The sequence below is a fragment of the Xiphophorus maculatus genome, chromosome 15 (assembly GCF_002775205.1).
Source record: "Xiphophorus maculatus strain JP 163 A chromosome 15, X_maculatus-5.0-male, whole genome shotgun sequence".
Classification (NCBI taxonomy): Eukaryota; Metazoa; Chordata; class Actinopteri; order Cyprinodontiformes; family Poeciliidae; genus Xiphophorus; species Xiphophorus maculatus.
Genome location: NC_036457.1, coordinates 706,010 through 726,268, shown reverse-complemented (window position 1 = coordinate 726,268; position 20,259 = coordinate 706,010). Strand labels below are relative to the sequence as shown.

Here is a 20,259-nt window from a genome sequence, read left to right as displayed (position 1 = left end):
CCCCCATGCGTCCATGAAGCTTTACGCCACCTAGTGGTAAACCGTTGTGTGACTGCGGCAAATCTCACTGTGACAGAGCAATGTGGCTTTAATGCCTCTCAGCCAACACTGCTTTTGATGCACATTCAAATAAATCAACCGTTAACAGAAATGACGCCGTTTTCTGTTCGGACGTGTCTCTGAAAAGGCGCTAAAACTCATTTGGATGTCCGGTGACGTATCCGCCGCTCCGCCGTCTCCTTTGGAGGTTGTCAGCTTCATTGGCAAAACCGTTGGCGCAGGCGCGGCACTGACAGCTGCTGTCTACTTACTCCGCAAAGTCTGCTTGATAATGGCGTGGAAATCAGGAGGAGCCAGCCACGCAGAGCTCGTTAACAATCTCCGCAGTAAGTCCGAATGCATGTGAGCGCGGCAGCGCCGTCACCTTGTTACCGACTGGTCGCCGTAAATCGGTGCACTTCGGATCTTGGAGTTAGCACGGGGATCAGCGTAGCTAAGCTAGCTGGTTGCTAAGCTGTTTGTTGACCTACCGTTACCCCTCTCCCCACCCCTTTTCCGCGAACCACGTTCACGTGTGGAACAGATTCTCGCCCATGTCTTTGCAGGACAAGAAAACAAACCAAAAATGTTAAATATTCCCTTCATTTTGTGCAGTGTGATCTTACACAGCTGAAGTCTCGGGGAAACGTTAGCTTAGCCGGTTAACCGTATGTGCGTCATTTGGGATTGTGCAGCCCTGCCCACCCTCATTGATGTCTGAATCTTTGACTGCACATCCATGTGAATGACAGTGACAGCTGTAAATGTCACACGAGTTTCTAATGCACGATTTAAGAAAGGGAAATGCAGTTTTCTTTCAAAATTGCGGCAGATAATTGGTTAGCACTATGCAAAGGCACCGAGTCACTCATCGCTACTTAGCTTAGCTTTTTTTGTGTTTGTTTTTATAAATGTAGAATACTTTTTCTTGATCTTATCAATACTTTTCCGCCACAATTTTATGTTTTAACGCCCAGACTGTAGCATAGACATACATTTGACTCTTATTTAATTAATTTCACAATCAAAAATAAACCATACATTACTATATGCATTTTTCTTTTACAGAATTTAAGTTGCAAGAGATATTGTCAATGTTCTGTCTTTATTTTGGTTAAAATCTATGCCTGCGATTGACTTAAAATATTTCTGTTTGTTTATTTAAAACAAACAGAAACAATATTTCTGTTAAAATATTTCTTGCCAAACATGTTATATTTACTTTATACTTTATATATTTACTTTTAAAAACAAATAAAAAATGTTTTGTTTTGATTTTTTAAAAAACCCAACAAGAAGCAGCTTGATTCTTTTTTAATTAAACCCTGAAATAAAGATATAAATTATTTATAATTTCTGACGTTATGTTGGGTAAACATGTATGTGCCCATGTTTCAGATCATTTTTTTGTATTTATTTTTTTTGTACATATATATTTTTCTAAGCAAGCGAAAGTATGATGACCTTATTTCAGCCAGCTGTGTCACAACAAATGTGCGATGGACAATTTTCTGCAACTCCATGCTGCATAGAGCAAAAGAAATAGTAATTTTTTAGTGCTATGTTAAGTGGCTTAAAAAAAGTTAATGTAAAAGAACTGGACTGAAAATAAGCTTTATCTGAAAGAAAGAAATCGTTCAAGCTCCTGCGGCTTTTATTACTTTTCCAGCTATAATAAAACAGGGACTGATGCAGTTCTAAGTCCACTGTGATCAAGTCTGCTGTCATCAGTAATAAAGTCAGTAGAAAACTTTTCCCTGACATGTTTTTCACACTCGTATAGTAAATGACATCAGGATATCTTCCAACTTTGGTTTGCAAGTCTACTTTCACTATTTAATATCTCACCAGGTCTATTTATATTCCACTCTCTCCAGGATATTGTTGCACTTCAAGCTGTTTGCCATTAGCTGCAGGTTTTGAAGGGATAGAAATGATAGAGATGTTAATGTTTTTCATTTGTAATTGGCTGTGCTTACAGTAAATAGAAGTTTGGTTTGCATTTTCTGTAGTTGTAAACAAAAAGCAGCGTCTGCCGGATTTGACTTTTATAAAAACCCAGTAATTGAATCAAGATGACTATTTATTTTGACTTTCTTGGTATTTGTGCTCGTTTCTGTCGTACACTGACCTATTTAGGCACAAATGGGGGAAATTTAACCCTGAATTAGCATTAGCATAATGTGCTTTAAAACAGGTCACACGTAGAGCGCATACTAATTTACTTTCTCTGTAAAGGTTGTTTTCAGACTGGAGTCATTTTATTGAGCCGGTTTACCGCAGCGAATGTAATACACGGCTCCTAAGCTGAACGTATATCTGTAGATCAGTGTTGAATTCACAATGTTTTGGAAACAAAAAACAAACAAAAAAAGCAGATTTAAATAAATAAAGAGAAATGGAGAATGAGCCAAAAACAGCTTGAAGTGTGGCTTTATGTGCAGTTTAGGTTTGAGCAGTTTGTCGTAGGTGTCCATGTAGCAGCTTGTGCAGATTGTGGTTGTTGTGTCCTGAAGTGGCGCGTAGCTGTGAGGGTGAGGAGAGCGAGTAATGAGAAACTGGCTGCAGTTGGCTTTCCCTGCTGCTGGCACAAGATGCTGCAGGAACCAGTGATGAAGGATTATAACATGAAGGGGAAAAACAAACATATTTCTAGAGTCATTTGTAGAAATCTCTTCAGGGAGATTTGCTACCCACGTGTTACTTATAGAAGATCTTTAACTATTCTGATAGTTTGTGTCAGATTTGTCTATTGCAATAAGTAATAAATCAATCAATCACGTTAATCAATTTGCATGATTTATCATTTTTCTTTTTCTACCAAAAACTGGATGACTAAAGTCTTCAGTCTGGTGCTTTCATCTCTCTCTTTTTTTTTATTTTTTATTTAAAGAAAATTACATTTACAGAGACTTCATAATTCATTTCATTTGTTATTTTGTTTATTAATTTTGGATATTTGAAATGTCTTCCAGCTCCAATGAAAGTTGGGAGCTGGAAGACATTTGTGTTGTTGCATTATTATTCTTCCATTTTTGTTATATTAGTTGAAAACGGTCTGAAAACCAAATTAATATTGTTTATCGTGATAAATTCAGGGACACAGACTCTCTCTCTTCCTCAGAAAATGGCATTATTAAATCTGACAAGGTGTATGAAGTCATGCTGTCCACAGACAGAGCACATTACTCCAGGTGTAACCCGTACATGGACTCGCCGCAGTCAATAGGTGCGTCCTCTCCTGCCATCATTTTGTCCACTCTTGTTTCTGAGGGATGAACTAACAGAACCTGTGCTTCTCTCTCAATCCGAAGGCTACCAAGCTACCATCAGCGCCCCACACATGGTACGAGCTCTGGATGTTTCCACACACTCTGATCCACAACTTTGAACACAAAGGCTAGAAACGTTTCTTGTGTCGGTACATTGTGTTTATTTTGGGTGAAACTAAGAGCCCACTGCACTGAACCTCATTGCAAACCTGCTGCTTATTCCACCAAATATTGGTTCCTCAACTCTTCCTGAGTTAAAACATTAGTATTATTGTTTCTAAATGAATATAAACTTGTTTTCTTTGCATCATTTGAGGTCTGAAATAACTGCATATTTTTTGTTATTTTGACCATTTCTCATTTTCTGTTAATAAATACGAAGTTTTTGCTTTGAATTCCAGAGACATGTTGTCAGTAGTCCATAGAATAAAAGAACAATGTTCATTTTACTCAAACATACACATATAAAAAGTAAAATCAGAGAAACTGATCATTTTAAGTGGTCTCTTAATTTTTTCTAGAGTTGTATTTTGAATTATTTTTTATTTAAGAAGAAGCCAGGCAGCTAAGTTAACTTGATTCTGGTCATTTAAGTTAGATGATTAGAGTCTAGTGTAGTAAAAGTGGTGTAGTAAAACTGGTATCGAATTGAAGGAATCGAATTTCTAGACACTGAAAGATTTGCATCTCTAATGTCCCCCTTTTCTTCTGCTACATTTATCAGCTGGTCAGAGAAAAGAAAAAAACGGTTTCGGCCGGTCAGGCTTTTTAAATATTGCTGAAACTGTTTCTGTTTTGTTTTTCTGGACGCTTTGTCCTCCCAGCATGCCTATGCACTAGAGCTCCTACACGATCAGCTGCATGAGGGAGCCAAAGCTCTGGACGTCGGCTCCGGCAGTGGAATCCTGTCTGTTTGCTTTGCACGAATGGTGAGCCACACACAGGACGGGTAAACACAAGCAATTTCTCTCCGGTAGCGTCGTGATTTTTAGCACGCAGCTTTGTAACCCAACCAATCACAGTAGAATGGTGTGAAATGGTTTTAGTGGTTTGTGATTCCTGTTTGAACTGAACCTGTTCTGTGCTCCCCAGGTAGGCCCTAAAGGTAAAGTTATAGGAATCGATCACATCAAAGAGCTGGTAGACGATTCTATAAACAACGTGAAGAAAGACGACCCCAACTTGATTACATCAGGCCGAGTCAAGCTAATAGGTGAGACATGGTGGACGACAGATACTTTCTGGATTCATTTCGTCATGTTGCAGCTCGAATCATTTCTGCTGCTCTTGCTCTTCACCGATGCAGGATGGATTTGCTCAACAGAGAGTCTGCAGCTCTAAATAATTCAGCAGTGAGTACTTTCACCATCTCTGCAGGAGGGTGAAAGTGCAGCTGCAGCCGGGTCCTTTGGGTTTCAAGTGCTTAAACAAATCAGATTTCAGCAATACCAGCAAGTGGCATGTATAGAAATAAAAAATAGGATGTATACCACAATACAATGAGTTAAAAATAAACATTGTTAATTGTTTGATAAACTTGCTTAATCTTTCTGATACACTAATTTATAAAATTTAGATTTTAAAATGAATTTTGATAAAACGGAATGAAAACTGGAGCGATTGTAGTTGAGATAAAGAATGTATTTCTTTCTTCTTCATTCTCTGTTGAAGCTAACAATTATTGTAGTAATCGATTAATCGATTTATTGTGACGATCGGAAAAAACTGGCCCATTCTGCAGAATCCCTACGAACCACTCAAGCCTTTTTTACACTATTAGAAAAGATGCAGAAAATCAATTTTATTCCTCTTTTAAATAAGAAAATAAAAACGTACTGTAATATTCCATTACTTTATTTATAGTAATCTTAAAAAAATACTTCTAACATCAATATTTGAAAAGCTCAGACTTTTATGACATCAGTACAGTGTACGGCTGATGTCTGGATTAATAATTATAAAACAAAAGGTGATTAATAAAATATATTTTTTGTCAATTTGAACCACATGAAGCTAAAAATGCCACATCCTGTCAGAATATGAATACATCCTCTCTGGATCTATTTACAGACAGGATTGTTTTTTATTTTTATCTTAAATGCAAAATATCCCCTAATGGTGTTTTTGGTGATTAAATAGCCCCTTTTTATAAAGTATACTCAATTTAACAATTAATTGATTACTAATTTAGCTGCTGATTATTTCAATAATCGATTTATCACAATTAATTTGATTAATCTTTTCAGCCCTAATTGTCTGTGTTGAATGTTTCCACCATTATTTTAAGAATAAGTCACATTTTTTGTCCAGTTTATGATTTATAAGTGTGAGATGATTAAAGGTAAAACATGTGGTGTTGTCAGCGACTGACTGTCGGTGTTGTGGTGAGTCTGGTAGCCTGATTTCCTGCTGCGTTTCTTCCAGTGGGCGACGGCAGGATGGGTCACACAGAGGAGGCGCCGTATGACGCCATCCATGTTGGTGCAGCAGCTGCCACCGTCCCCCAAGCTGTGAGTCATTCTGGCTCCTTCATCCTGCTGAACGTCAGGCTCTCACTTTAGTTTAAACAAATGAAAACCGTCTAAAAAAGAAACAAAAGGCAGAGTCGCTGTTTTAAAGTGGAGATTTTATTCTGTTTATCTAATTTTGATGACATGCTCGCTGGTTTTTTTTGGTAGATTCACTGCTTTACCACAATAAACTCCAGCAGTATAAAGAAAATGTTTCAATAAGAAATATATACATATATATATATACTAAAGCTGGGTGATAAGTCGATTTTACCGATTAATTAATTTTTAGTTTTTGAAAATATCAAAAAAACTTTTCACCAATGCACTCAGTTCAGAGTGATGTCAGCTCGCTCAATGCCGCCATCTTGTTTGCAGTTATTTTCACTTGTGGGTGTAAACGTTGATTTGGCGGCTTGGCCAACAGCAGCTTATTTGGATTTAAAGTGAGAGACTTTAAAACGGCTCATATTGAAAGGAGCTTAAAAAAGACAGAACTGGCTAAAATCTCATCATCTCAGAATGACTTTGTGCAAAAAATTTAACGTTTTTTTGTATCGCCCGTAGACCGAACATGTAACATAAAGGACATCTTTAGGTTGAAGTTTAGTAGGGCTGCATAATTTTATCGATCCTACAATATTTATTGATTTTTTATCTGCGAGTATCAATACTTTAAATCCTACTTTGAGTTTTATGTCAAATCCACTTGAATTAAATGATGGCTATCACATATTTTTATCCAGTTGTATATTAACAATGACATGTAATGAAATAAGTTACAATTAATTAAATAATGAAATGAAGTAGATAAATTACATTATCTAGTATAAGAGAATAAGACAAAAAAGGTTCATTTTCTGCATAACCAAATACACAAAGCCACAGAATTAACATTTAAACAAAGCAAATGTATAACAAAAACACCTTTTCACCCATTTTACACCATCAGTTCAATTAATCCAAGTCTATTTAACAGTCACAAAATGTCACCAAAATCACTCTGTCCCCTAAATTCTTTCAGAAAATCTTTAAAAGTGTATGGAATCGTATTGTGAGCATATCGTGTATCGTATTATATCGTGAGATTAGTGTATCGCTACAGCCTAGATTTTAGACTGTCTGTTTAATTTTTTACTCAAGTTCCTTTGACTTCTGGTTGGGAATGTTCCTTTTTGGCACAATCTGCTGTTTTAAAGATGTAAACACTAAATAATTTAGTTTCACTCTCAGTGACTCAGAACTGGGATTCAAATCTGATTGGCTGACTTAGTCGTATACAGTCTCAAAACGGACGAACCAAAGCAGATTTGAACTTTCAGAATGCCTTGTTACTGCTTTTTCATTATTATTTTTTTAAGAATAAACACACTGACGCTCTTCTCACCTGCCTCTTCAGCTTTTGGACCAGTTGAAGCCCGGCGGGCGTCTGATTCTCCCGGTCGGCCCGGCCGGAGGCAACCAGATGCTGGAGCAATACGACAAGATGGAGGACGGCAGCACCAAGATGAAGCCCTTGATGGGGGTGATTTATGTGCCTTTAACAGACAGAGACAAGCAGTGGTCCAGGTGGAAGTGACTTCCTTCTCCCCCTCCTCCCTCTCTCTCCTTCTCACAGTGGCAAAGGTGAAATGGTGTGGCTTGGAGCAGGCAATGGAGCACAAGAGGCTGCATTTTGCTGCTTGTTGACATTATTTGCTTCTTCCATACCATGCCAACTAGCTGCACGTTTCCCCTTTTTTTGTTTAACAATTTTTTCACCCACTAATCTGGTTTTATCTTTGTTTTTGTTTTTTCCTGTTTGGAACCAAAATGTTATGGTGCTGGAGGTGCTTAAAGCATGATTAGTTAGTTGATTTGGTTGCCTACTACCCAATAAAAGCCGATTTAATCATCTTCTCTGTGGGATGTGGCCTCAGACCGGCTGCTGTTTGACACTTAATCTGATCGTTCTGCATGCGGTTCTTCACGGTTTGCATGACAGGTTGGTGTTTCCTCTCATGTTCCTGCTCTAACGTTCACGGTCTGTCTTCCACAGGGATGAACTCTGAATAAGAAGACGAGCCATAATCCACCTTTAAGTTTGAAACCTGGGGAAAACTCGGATGGCATCAGCAAGCCTTGATATTTTTGTTTCAAGCATTATAAAACATGCTTTATTTTTATTTTTTTTTGTTCAAGACAAAAGAGGGACTGGAGAAATAACACTGACGGCTCTTAAAGGGCTGCAAGGAAAAGACTGCTTGAAGCTCCATGCAGAAATATTCAAGATGGGCTTTTTGTTTCTTTTTTTTTCCAGGCCTCCATCTTTTGGTTAATTTAATTTTAACTGCTGGGGTTTTTTTTTGTGTGTTTTTTTTTATTGCAGTCGGGTGTTTTTGCATTACATTTCAGCAGGGTCAAAGCTGAATGTACGAGGAAAGCAGAACAAAAACACCGGAGACTTTTAGATAATTCACCTAGCTACAGCGTGTGTGTGTGTGTGTGTGTGTGTGTGTGTGTGTGTGGCTCATCTAACTGTAGATTTTTCTGCTAGAATATAAGCTTGTTTTCCCCTCAAACCCCTTCCAGCAGTATTAGAAAACACGAACAACACCGTGACTGATGTGCAGAACCGTTGGGTCACGTATGAAACACTCAGCTCTCTGGATAAACTTCAGAAACAGCACCTAACTCACCAAAACGCATGCAGGTACAGGGCTGCGCTTCCCACCGGGTGACGTGTCGTTTGCTGCCGCTGGTCTCCAATTCCGACGTGTTCGGTCACTAACTGGGAGAGTCACTGCTTTGCCAAAATAAACTTCAACAATATAAAGCAAATGTCTGTTTTCTTGGAGAAAAAAAAAGAATAATACACAAAAAAAGCACATTTTATTTAGAGGGGTTGAAGTGGTTGATTATATTTGGCTTTCACAATATCTGGAATGGGATATAAAAATAAAGAGATGTTTATGTTTTTCTTGCAGTTCTTTGTTTTGTGTTTTTCCCCAGTTAATGCAGGTAAGAACAAACTGCAGGGTTTACAGAGTTAATTTTGTAACATTTCATTGTTCCAACTTGCACAATTTTACAAACATAAAATCTCTCTAAACCAGTCTTAATGACTTTTGCTAAAAATCAAAAGGTGCTAGTTAGCATTTTTGAACACATATCAATAATAAAAGTAAATTTTCAACCATTTTTTCCCCCTGCAGTATTACACTAAAATAAGTCGTTATATGTTTTTCTTAATATACTGGAATCAATCTGCTTTTCAAAAAAGATATTTGTCCTCTTATGTTATCTTTATTTTAAATCCTAAAAATTGAGATAAAATGCTGGTTCTTTAGAAAATTACTCATTTGTAAAGTAGATATTTCTCTAAAAAGTTTTCAAAAAGTCGTTTGACAAATGTTTGTAGGATTTTGCAAACAATGTGCAGAACCTTAAATAAATTGGTTTTCTGAAATCTCAAAGTTTACTTAGAATTATGCAAAATTCTTAATATTTATGTAACATTCAAATGTTCATTTATATCTGTGTTTGTGAAATATATTTTTTATTTACAGATGTATTAACGTTTTAGTATTTTATTTACACATGCCTGTGTAAATACATTTCCCAGCAAGAAAAGACAAATTAATACAATTAACCACAATATTGTAAAATTCCTTTCCTTGGGGTACTTTTATTTTATTTATTTAAAACATTAAATAAAATAAAAAAAACAAACATGCTGTAACGACAGGAAGATTCGCAGGACATGATGTGGCTTAACCGATCCGCACTCAAACAGGATTTACGGATGGTAACCATGGTTACCAGGCACTCAAAATACTCGTTTTCATTCAAGCTAGCTGTGCTAACAGGTGGAGCACAAACATGGCACATTAGTGACACCTAGTGGCAGAAATGGCGTTTTGTGCCAGACTTGCAGGAGGAAAAGCTGAACAATGTCTGATATGTAATTTAGCGAGTCGTTCGGTTTCATCACGGGGACTTTAAACAGCAAACATACATCTTTACTGATTTATGACTAGATTTTTTTAAGGGCAGCAGGGGGTATCGTTGTTTAAATCAGCTTCCTAGGCTACAGATACATGCCGTTGATGAGGTAGTCTGACTCCTCGGTGGTGAGAGGTCGCGCTTTCTTTAGCTTGTGACGAACGAGTCTCAGACGACAGCCGATCATGAGCAGCAGCAGCGCAGTGATGAGGATGCCGACCGCCAGAGGAAGAATTGCACCTGAAGGACAGAAAACTAGAACTTCACCTGTAGAGCAGAGAAATTCTAGTTCAAATATGAGCAGAGATAACCGGACTCACCTGACTCCGGGCCTGGCTGTCCTCCTTTAACTGGAAATGGTTTGGAGATTATGTCGCTACTCTCTGCTTGGGTTTTGGAAACTTTAGGCGCATCTTAAACAATTAATACAGACAAGACTTTAGCCAGTAAACTAGAGTTGAATTGATTAATCATGATTAATCAAATAATGGATTAATCATCAACTAATATATTAATCATTACGTAGAGCATACAGACTAAATAATTCAGAGCAGTAATGAAGCTGTATTCTGTCTGAAAGTCTGCATAATCTGCATATTAACAGATTAATTGGATTAATTGCAATCAATCAATCATTGAAATAATCTGCAACTACTTCCATTATCTAATTTTTAACCGGAGTAAACAGACTCAAATGTTCGCATAGTTATTTGAGGTGCAACAATCCGGCTTTTCTCAGTTTTTCTGTGACAATTAAAGTTGTTTTTTTTAGCAGAATTATAAAAATATGCTGTAAAGTCCTGGATAAAACAAACATCTTAAAATCCATCAGAAAAAAGAACTAATTACAAGATCACAGTAAGGCTGAAATAATTAATTGGATTAATTGCGATTAATTGATTATTGATATAATCGTTAGAGCATACAGACTAAAATAAACACCATTTACTTAAAAACCAACATATTCAGAGCAGTAATTAAGCTAAACTGTACAAATATATATACATTTACATTTAAGATAAAAACATATTTCTTTGTAAATACGTTTTAGCTTTACCTGGTATAAATTTACTAAAGAAATGTATTTTAGGTAATCAAATATTTTTATTTTTATTTAAAAAAGAACTGAATTATTTGTTTACTTGCATCTTTTAATGTACCTTTAATATTGTATTTAAAAAGGCTTAAATGAAAAATCTGAAGAATCAGCCATTTTTATCGGATTAATCAATGAATTGTCGGAGTAAATAATCGCGAGTGAATATATATTTTTACCTTTTTCAGTCGTCTTTGTGACGGGGGCAGCTGCACTGGTTGGGCTGAAGGCCGAGCCTAAAAGACGACATTAGTGTGAAAATGATTCTTGAGATTAAAAGAAATGAGTAAAAATCAAATGATGCATCTTCTTACTTTTCTGTAAACATTCACTGACACAGTCTGACTCCTGAAGGAAGTTGTTGTGGTTACCCTGGCAACCACCGTACAGGAAGTGTTTGCATTCTCGGGCCTTTTGGTCGTAGTACCACCGAGGGAAGGTGCCTTTACAGGGACCAACGACCGGATCTGCAGCGCACGGATCTGCAGAAACAGACGCACACGACGTACGTTTCAAATATTGTTTTACATCACCTTGCAAAATACTGCAAAAGTATTAATTTCCTTGAAACTTATTCACATTTTGTCATGTTAAAACCACAAATTCACACCATTTTACTGGGGTTTTATGTGATAGAACAGCACCAAGTAATGCAAAATTATTACAAAGAAGGATAAGTATAAACTGTTTCCTTTTTTTATGTATTTCCTTTTAGTTTATGTATTCAGTCCCTGAATCTAGACTTTGAAGAACCAGCTTTCACTGAAATCCCAGCTGGCCTTTGGAATAAACCCCGACCAGGTTTGTGCATCTAGAAACTGCCATTTTGCTAATTTTTCTTTTCTAAATGACTTCCTTTCAATAATAATCTTTATTTTTTTATTTAAAACAGGTACTCTTGGTCTAGTTTCTGGTGCAAATATATTAGTACACTTGAAATACGACAAAACTAACTTACAAGTAACTTTTAAGCGAGAAATATTAACATCTTTTCAGTAAATAATTACGTATTATTGATGAAAAAGTTCTGGGTATAACTGAAATAATCTGTCAGTGGAACAACACATTTTATTTTGTCAGATTATTTCACTAATAAGAGGTACCTTATAAATATTAAGAAATTATTACTGAAAAGACGTTCCCTTTCCTTGCTTAAAAGTTATCTGGAAGTTAGTTTAGTCTTATTTCAAGTGTACCAAGGTATTTTTGTTAGAAACTAGACCATAAATACTTGGTGATATTTTATTTTTTGCAGTGAACAAAGTGATTATGACACGTTTAACCATCAGACCAAAAAATGTGTTCTCCTCGTCTTTAGCTTCATTCTGTAGAAAACACACTTCAGGCATATAATACGCAGAGTGTGTTAAAACAGCAGTGGTGCAGGCGGCCTTTTGGCCGGTCTCGGTCTAATTCAGGGATCAGATGGCATCAGAGACAGGGGAGCTTTGTTCTGGCACTAAGAAGGCATGCAGGCTAAGAGCTGCTTTCCCAGGGAATGCTGAGTGGTTTGTTGGCTCAGCGGCCGCCTGTAGGCTCCATCTGCTCTCATGTCCACACACACAAAAGATAAAGCACTAAGGAGTGCATCCTACTGTTTAGCAAACAAATAACCGGAGTAGACTCATCACACGGATGTCCTTTAACTCGATTATAAACCTTGTTCCTACCTTGGTTAGCAGACGCGCCCTGCTGCTCAGTGAGGCTCAGAGCAGGAACAGCGCTGCTCCCGTCTACCGCCGATACGACTGTTTTCCTGGATGCCTCTGGAAGCACGGCGGCACTGTCAGCCTGCTCGGTCCGGGCTGCGGGCCTCTGAGGGCTGGGAGGATTCACCGGGTGGGTCACCGACTTCCGACCACCATCAACTAATAAAGAAAACCCACAGGGATCAGGTTCTGGGTGTTAGATAAAGCTTTTTTAATCATTTTTATTCAAAGCAGGGATGGAAGTTATTGATTCATGAGTTGATATAAAGTTAGGATAAGATTGATCTAAGGATTAATTGATAAGTGGCCATGTTCTTAAAAACCTGAGCTTTCTCTTCAATTGAGAGTTTAAGGAATTTAAGGAGCTTTTCGAGTGATTATATTTCAAAACAAAATCACATAAAGTGCATTTTACATCCCACACTGCGACGGCGTATTAGGGCCAATGTAGATAAAAATAGGGGTAAATTTTCACCAAAAAACTCAGAAGGTTAATTAGGTAGGTTAATTTCATAAATTCTCTAGAAAAAAACGTGGAAATTTCTGAGCTTGGAAAGACACACATCTGATAGAAAAAGCTGGAATTTGAGATTAATCTCAGAAATTGTCTAGAAAAAACATGGAAATTTCAAAAGTTGAAACATTTTGGGCTTTTGAATTTTGAAAAGACTAAAAGTTTGAAAAGTTTAACATTTCTGACAATTTGAGATTAATCACAAAATTTCAATTTTGACTTTCGAACTGAAATTTCAGAGTTTTTTTCTAGAAAAGTTTAGTCAAATCTGAACATTTTTGACTGTTAGAGCTCAGAAATTTCTTTATTTTCTACAATTTTTTTTTAGTTTTCCATCCATCCATCATCTTCCGCTTATCCGAGGTCGGGTCGCGGGGGTAGCAGCTTCAGAAGGGAGGCCCAGACTTCCCTCTCCCCAGCCACTTCTTCCAGCTCCTCCGGGGGAATCCCGAGGCGTTCCCAGGCCAGCCGAGAGACATAGTCCCTCCAGCGTGTCCTGGGTCTTCCCCGGGGCCTCCTCCCGGTGGGACATGAACACCTCACCAGGGAGGCGTCCAGGAGGCATCCTGACCAGATGCCCGAGCCTCAACTGGCTCCTCTCGATGTGAAGGAGCAGCGGCTCTACTCTGAGTCCCTCCTGGATGACTGAGCTTCTCTCTCTGAGGGAGAGACCAGCCACCCTACGGAGAAAACCCATTTCGGCCGCTTGTATCCGCGATCTCGTTCTTTCGGTCATGACCCAAAGCTCATGACCATAGATGAGGGTGGGAACGTAGATCGACCGGTAAATCGAGAGCTTCGCTTTTTGGCTCAGCTCTCTCTTCACCACGACGGACCGGTACAGCGCCCGCTTAACGGCAGACGCTGCGCCAATCCGCCTGTCGATCTCCCGCTCCCTTCTTCCCCCATTCGTGAACAAGATCCCGAGATACTTAAACTCCTCCACTTGGGGCAGGACACCCCCCCTGACCCGGAGAAGGCACTCTACCCTTTTCCGGCTCAAGACCATGGCCTCGGATTTGGAGGCACTGATCCTCATCCTGGCCGCTTCACACTCGGCTGCGAACCGCTCCAGCGAGAGCTGCAGATCACGATCTGATGAAGCCAAAAGGACCACATCGTCTGCAAAAAGCAGAGATGAGATCCTAAGGCCACCAAATCGGATCCCCTCAACACCTTGGCTGGTCTAGAAATTCTGTTCATGAAAGTGATGAACAGAATCGGTGACAAAGGGCAGCCCTGGCGGAGTCCAAATTTGCTCCTCTTTTTCTAAATCGGCCATAATGACTCACTCAGTCGCAGCTCGGTTTAATGAGCACCATTAAGGTAAAAGTTGAGTTTGTGGAGCGTTTATATTTCAAAACCGCACTCCAAACTGGACGGCTTCTCTTTCCTGTTCTAATATTGCTCCACCCTCTTTAATCCTATATTAGCTTCAGTGTGGCCCTCTGCTGGATGGAGGCTAAATTACAACACTAAAAGAAGGTCTAAGTAGATGTTATAAGTTAATTGATTGAAACTAATTTTAATTTTATAAAACATTAACTGACTATTCATCATAAATCGATTAATTGTTTGTATCTCTAATGTAAAGGATTAAAATCTACAATTTGTGCAGAAGTCTTCGTCAGAGCGGTCGGGACAGTGTTGCCTCCCATCACAGGCGTAGGAGATGTCGATGCAGCAGCCATCATCACACTTGAACTGGTAGTTGGAGCAGTCACCAGTGCAAACTGTGAACACAAACATGATTAAGTACTCGACCTCCCCAACAGTGGAGAAATGTTTGGTGAGCCTTTCACCTTCCGCCTGGTGTTTTGGTGCCAGCACGGTGACAGAGACGTTGTCGGAGCTCTTCTGCCCCGCCGAGTCGGTAACGGTCATCTGGAACGAGTAGACGCCCTCTTGGAGACCGCTGACCTTCAGCAGCCCTGGGTGGGTCGCCTTCAGTGTGCACAACCAAAATAAAGCATGCAAAGTTTCAGACGAGGAATTTTATTGATTAATTCAACTTTTGGGTTTTGAATATTTAATTGGCTGAAAATTGGGATTTTTTTTTCTCCAGTTGTTGTTGGGTTTAGTTCAGAGTGATGTCATCACGCTGAGGCGGCCATCTTGTTTGACAAGTGTGTTTTAAAGCTTCTATAAATTTACGTGAACTCTACAATGGAATATCAGGGCAGGGGTAAGATCTTTTTTTTTTAATTACCAGAATAAAGTCATAATTTTATGAGAACTCAGACACACACACACAAAAAAAACAATAATGAGGAATGTTGAGCATCTTGTGACGTTATTCATTACACCGTTTACGATTTACAAATAATAGCTGATCTTTTGACACATTTGCATCAAATTATTGTCAGTCGCAGGACGTTGAAACGAGTTGCTCAAGTCAAATCCTGATAATTCAAACCTTTTTCTCATTAAAACATTTTTTTCTTTTTAAAACAACTGTTCTCATAATTGAACAAAAAGCCCACCCCTAATATTCGTATAACTCACAAAAGGGATGCCTAAATAAAAGCCACTTTTTGAAAACATTTTCTGTCATTTGTAATATCTTTGTTTAGAAGAAAAAGTGAGCAAAAAGAAAAACTGATTAAAATTAGCAATTGGATCTGGTATGAAAATGTCAGACTTTATTTTGAAACCATATCGCCCAGTTCTAGTTCAGACATCAAATTCTTATATTGAAACTTTAAATAACCGGGTTAGTGGAGCAGATAAAGAAAAAAAAACCAAAGGATATGAAGGAAAATAGAAATTTGCTGGAATGTTTTCTCATGTCTTTTCTGTTAAAGGTAAAGAAATAAAAGGACAACAGGAAACGATCTCTAAGGTTCTGGTCACTGAAACCGACTCATGTTTCTGCTTTTCTCTGGGCGATGTGAACGCATAACCAAATCTAATCTCTGTTGATACAGCATGGAAATATGGAGCTGTGCAATCAAGTGAACCGGTTTACTGTAAACCGAGCATCCATGCTTTTTATTGCCTCATGTCTGTCACAACAACAACCTGATCATTCAGTGGAAGAGCAAATATTTGCATCATCTGACTGAGCACAGATCAAGAGAAGGAGCTCCGTGGTTCACCTGGTTCATCAAGATTAAAACTGTATTTTTGTGGAAGTACAAATGTTTTTAAAGATATATCTTCACATAGAACTCTTTTGGCAGTTATTATAATGAACACCATAAAAACACTGAACATTACCAAGTACTTTTTTTGTCCAGTTTCTCGTGCAAATACTAACTTGAAAGTAACTTTTCAGCAAGATAGCGGAGCTGGTTTCAAATTAAAAATTCATTAATATTGATGAAAACGTACGTGAAATAATTTTTTCAATTATGTGTGAAGAATGTCTTGCTAAAAGTGAAATTATCTGCCAACAAAACTTTAACTTTTTCATAAATATGAGCAAATTATTAACTTAAAACAAGCTCCTATATCTTCCTGAAAAAAACAACTTTTTAAGATATTTGTACCAGAAGCTCGACCAGAAATATTTGGTCAGATTTTGTGTTTTTGCAGTGTTTAACCTTTGCATCCTTCCTTGACGTTTTTGTATCCGTTTTGCTGAATTTAGTGACAGCTAAAATGTGAAAACAGACCTTCATGTTGACAGCTGTATCTCCTTTAACAAGAGTCCACTCGTAGTGGGTGATTCTGTGGTCGTCCACGCTGCCCCTGCCGTCCAGGACGGCCCAGTCGGTGGGCAGCTGGATCACCACGTCCTGGCCTGCATCGCTGCGAGGAGGCTCGTCCATTTCTGTGAATTTGACCTGAGGTTAGTCCTGTGATGTTTACGTGTCTGATTTAGGTTATTAAGTTTGACTAAACATTGACTTTGGTTCCTTTTCATAAAGCGTATTAATAACACTCCTGTTTTTGTTCACCTTTTGCTGCATAAGTTAATGCCACCATACTACAATATTAAGCTTTGAAGCTAAAATTATGGACTAGAATATTAGAAGTTTAGACTTTTAATCATGGGTGCACCAATTGCAGTTTTCTGGCTCTTTAAAAACCTGACCTGATTCCGATTTTGGCTGATACCAATTTTTTTTTTTTAAAGTCGCAATAAAGTCGCTGAATTGGAAACAGTGGAGCGACTATTGTTAATTGCAATCGTGCAGACATGACCTGGTGGGCCGGTCTGTCAGTCAAACTTCTCTCATGGGACAGCAGAAGAGGACAGCGGCTGATTTTTAGATGTTTGCTGAGGTCGATAAGATCGGTGCTAAAGATCAGCTTCACATTTAAGTATTGGCCAATCACCAATCACTCAGAACTAAGGAAATTGATGCCGATAAATCGGTGCAGCCCTACTTTTAATCAAACAAAGAAAAGCCACAAGTAAATAGTTTTTAAAGAAAAAAATTACATTTCAACTACATTAACAAAAAATAGTGAGCATGCCTGTTTTAGGAAGTTAAAAACTAAATATATTCACGTTAGTGACATAAAGCATAAAAAATTAGCTACTCAAAAGCTGAAATAAGAAAATTTAATAAGTTGTTTTACATTTACTGACTTTCAGCTAAATCTACACATCTGGTCCTGCTCTCAGCATCCGGATCTCATACAACAAGTGGACAATCATTAATCCAACCGTGGCACCTTATCAGTGAAATACCAGCTGATAATGTTTAGTTGCAGTGTGCTGAGAAGTATGGCTGATAGAACGAGACTTTACTGTAGAATAAATCATATTCTTAATATTAATAGCAAATTTAAACCAAGTTTACAGTGAAAAGGTCAACATTCTGCTGCCATGCTTTACATTGACAAAATAAAACATTTAATATGCAAACATTTGGTAATGTTGCTAAAAATACTATCAGTGTCTAATAACCTGATTTCCCTTTGAGGAAATAAAAAACAAAATCCAGTAAACAGACAGCATTGTTTGCAGAAAATGGTTAATAAAATGTTTCTATTTTCTAGTAACTAACATGAACCAGAGAACATACAAAAAACAACTTTGGTGTAATTTTCATAAAAATTTAATATCTTTTCACTTCCTAATTGCATCTTCACAGCTTCATTTTAAGTTGACCAGAAACTTTACCACTAATTTAATCGGCTGAATAAAATAGAAACTACAAAGCTTTGAAAAAAATATTCACACCATAGTACAGCCTCAATCTATAATTTATTTTACCATAGTTGAAGACAAAATAGAAAGAAAACTTTTAAAAAAACAACCTTTTCTAAATAAAAATGACTTTTTTTTCCATAATTGTTTTGGATGATGTACAGCATTTTTTGCTTTTGCTATTATGCAAAACTTTGGGATAAGCTGCAGAAAACAAAACCAGAACTGAACTACAACCTCAGGTGTAGAGAAGGAGGGAGCTGGAAATATTAATTCCAACAATCAGAATGGGAAAACATCACTTCCCAGACTCCGACATCTTTAAATCTTTACCAGACACAAATAAAAAGCGAGCGGCAAAAGCAAATGAGGTGGATTAGCAATACTCAGAGGTGGGCATAGTACACAAAAATGTTACTCAAGTAAGAGTAGCACTACTTCCACATATTTTTACTCAAGTAAAAAGTAGCCGTCCAAGAAATTACTCAAGAGTAAAAAAATATTTGGTAAAACGTTTACTGAAGTAATGAGGAACTGATCAAATTATCAATCATTTAATATTTAAAATTACGTCATCAGACGGATCAAAATGTAAAGTTAAGTGGAAATTTTAAGGACAAAAATTATAATAATTCATGTAAGTAGCAAAATATAACAAAATCAGGCAAAAAGAAATGACTAAAGTAAGAGTAATAAAGTTTATGGTAAAAAGTATTGAGTAACTGATCAAATTATTTCAAATTATTATTTCAAAAACCAAAATTATTCATATAAATAACAAAATCAGGCCAAAGATTTTTTCCCCCAAAATCAGTTTCTTTCGATATAAAACTTATAAAAGCTGCAGGTGTGTGTATGTTGATTCTTTTTTTTTTATTAAAACATGTTTGTTTTTCATTCAGTGGAGAACCAGGAAGTTTTACTCCAGAGTAAAAACAGCGGAGTAAAATATTCCTAAAAGTACATTTAAATAAAAGAAGAAGTTACTCAAGTAAATTTAACTATTTACTACCCAACTTTAACAATATTTGAATGTTAACAGCCCCGATAGTCAGCTATATTTAATTTCCTTTTGGGATAAATAAAGTACTTTTAAAAATATAATTGAACCACCTGTAAGCTAACCTTTAAATGATAAACAATGATGTTTTGTTATTAGCATTATAATCCCAAAGTTTTATAAAGAAAGCTCCCACCTGGGGTGTCCTCCTCGCCAGCTTGCCGGGGCCTCCCGGTGGTTCCGCCGGTGGTTCCGCCGGTGGTTCCGCCGGTGGTTCCGCCGGTGGTTCCAGGCAGGTGCCCCAGCGTGCCGTTCGGAGTCCGGCTGTAGGTGGTGAAGCCTTCCTGCGGAGCGAAGGAGCAGATGTTTTTATTCCTGTAGGTGCAGTTGAACAGGTAACAGCTGAGGCCGTCCGCGGGTCGCCGCAGGTCCTCCTGGACCACCGCCACCGTGCAGTGAGGCTGCGAGCAGCAGGCGTGTAAGCAGTCCCTCCAGGTGTACACCCTGTCCGGGGCCAGCAGGAAGGTGGCTCCCTGCTCGATGGAGGCCTTTGTCCGGATGATGCGTTGCTCCGCGGCGCTGAAGTCGCCTGCGCAGGAGTCACTCACGTCGGCCGCTCTGTAAGCCTGGTCCTGCTGGAGCTGCTTCCGGAATTCCTCCAGCAGCTCCTCCACCCCCGAGATTTTAGATTTCAGATCCGATATCTGAGAGGAGCGGGCTTGGACACGGCCGGCGAAGAGCAGCAGGAAAACACCGGGGAGCAGCAGCCGGGGATGCTGGAGCAGAGCCATGTTGTTGTTGCTGTTGTTCACTCGGTGAAACATCGTCTCTCTCTGCCTCCGGCTGGCCTCCCGCTCCGGAGGGGCTCTATCGGCTCCAGCGACCTTCCGGCATGAAAAAAGAACCAGACGGGCCGATTTAAAACACGACTTATTGGGAAAAACGCCTCTAAACCAGCGGCGGCGGAGGTAACGGCTGTCTCCCGACGATGCTAAAAGTCATCTGCCGTTGTCATGGTGAGGGAGGGTCGG

At 38.4% G+C, this 20,259-nt stretch overlaps 2 protein-coding genes across 4 annotated transcripts; one reads left to right on the top strand and one right to left on the bottom strand.

The window, feature by feature from the left end:
• The first annotated feature begins 27 nt into the window (after positions 1 to 27).
• On the top strand, positions 28 to 8,779 carry pcmt1 (protein-L-isoaspartate (D-aspartate) O-methyltransferase). 3 transcript variants are annotated; one of them, XM_023347570.1, is made up of 8 exons: positions 28 to 386; positions 3,164 to 3,268; positions 3,354 to 3,385; positions 4,136 to 4,240; positions 4,404 to 4,524; positions 5,736 to 5,821; positions 7,221 to 7,346; positions 7,860 to 8,779. In XM_023347570.1, the coding sequence occupies exons 1-8, from the start codon at positions 206 to 208 to the stop codon at positions 7,863 to 7,865; spliced, it is 762 nt and encodes a 253-aa protein (XP_023203338.1). In that variant the 5' UTR covers positions 28 to 205; the 3' UTR covers positions 7,866 to 8,779. The 3 variants fall into 3 exon arrangements, with proteins under 3 accessions (XP_023203338.1, XP_005803477.1, XP_005803475.1); XM_005803420.2 differs by having other exon boundaries at positions 30 to 386; positions 7,221 to 7,447; XM_005803418.3 differs by having other exon boundaries at positions 31 to 386; positions 7,221 to 7,390.
• On the bottom strand, positions 8,151 to 20,259 carry lrp11 (LDL receptor related protein 11). The gene is made up of 9 exons (XM_023347569.1): positions 19,425 to 20,259; positions 16,742 to 16,899; positions 14,927 to 15,068; positions 14,732 to 14,857; positions 12,572 to 12,769; positions 11,216 to 11,383; positions 11,081 to 11,137; positions 10,126 to 10,218; positions 8,151 to 10,045 (listed from the first exon to the last, which is right to left on the bottom strand). The coding sequence occupies exons 1-9, from the start codon at positions 20,050 to 20,052 to the stop codon at positions 9,891 to 9,893; spliced, it is 1,725 nt and encodes a 574-aa protein (XP_023203337.1). The 5' UTR covers positions 20,053 to 20,259; the 3' UTR covers positions 8,151 to 9,890.

Excerpts from the sequence above, each read along its gene's own strand:
- lrp11 (XM_023347569.1), bottom strand. The coding sequence starts at position 20,052 with ATGTTTCACCGAGTGAACAACAGCAACAACAACATGGCTCTGCTCCAG. Across the intron at positions 11,138-11,215 it reads CAGTGAATGTTTACAGAAAA|GCTCGGCCTTCAGCCCAACC; the intron begins GTAAGAAGATGC and ends GTCGTCTTTTAG. Across the intron at positions 10,219-11,080 it reads CACAAAGACGACTGAAAAAG|ATGCGCCTAAAGTTTCCAAA; the intron begins GTAAAAATATAT and ends TAATTGTTTAAG.
- pcmt1 (XM_005803418.3), top strand. The coding sequence starts at position 206 with ATGTCCGGTGACGTATCCGCCGCTCCGCCGTCTCCTTTGGAGGTTGTC. Across the intron at positions 387-3,163 it reads GCTCGTTAACAATCTCCGCA|AAAATGGCATTATTAAATCT; the intron begins GTAAGTCCGAAT and ends TCTCTTCCTCAG. Across the intron at positions 3,386-4,135 it reads CCATCAGCGCCCCACACATG|CATGCCTATGCACTAGAGCT; the intron begins GTACGAGCTCTG and ends TTGTCCTCCCAG.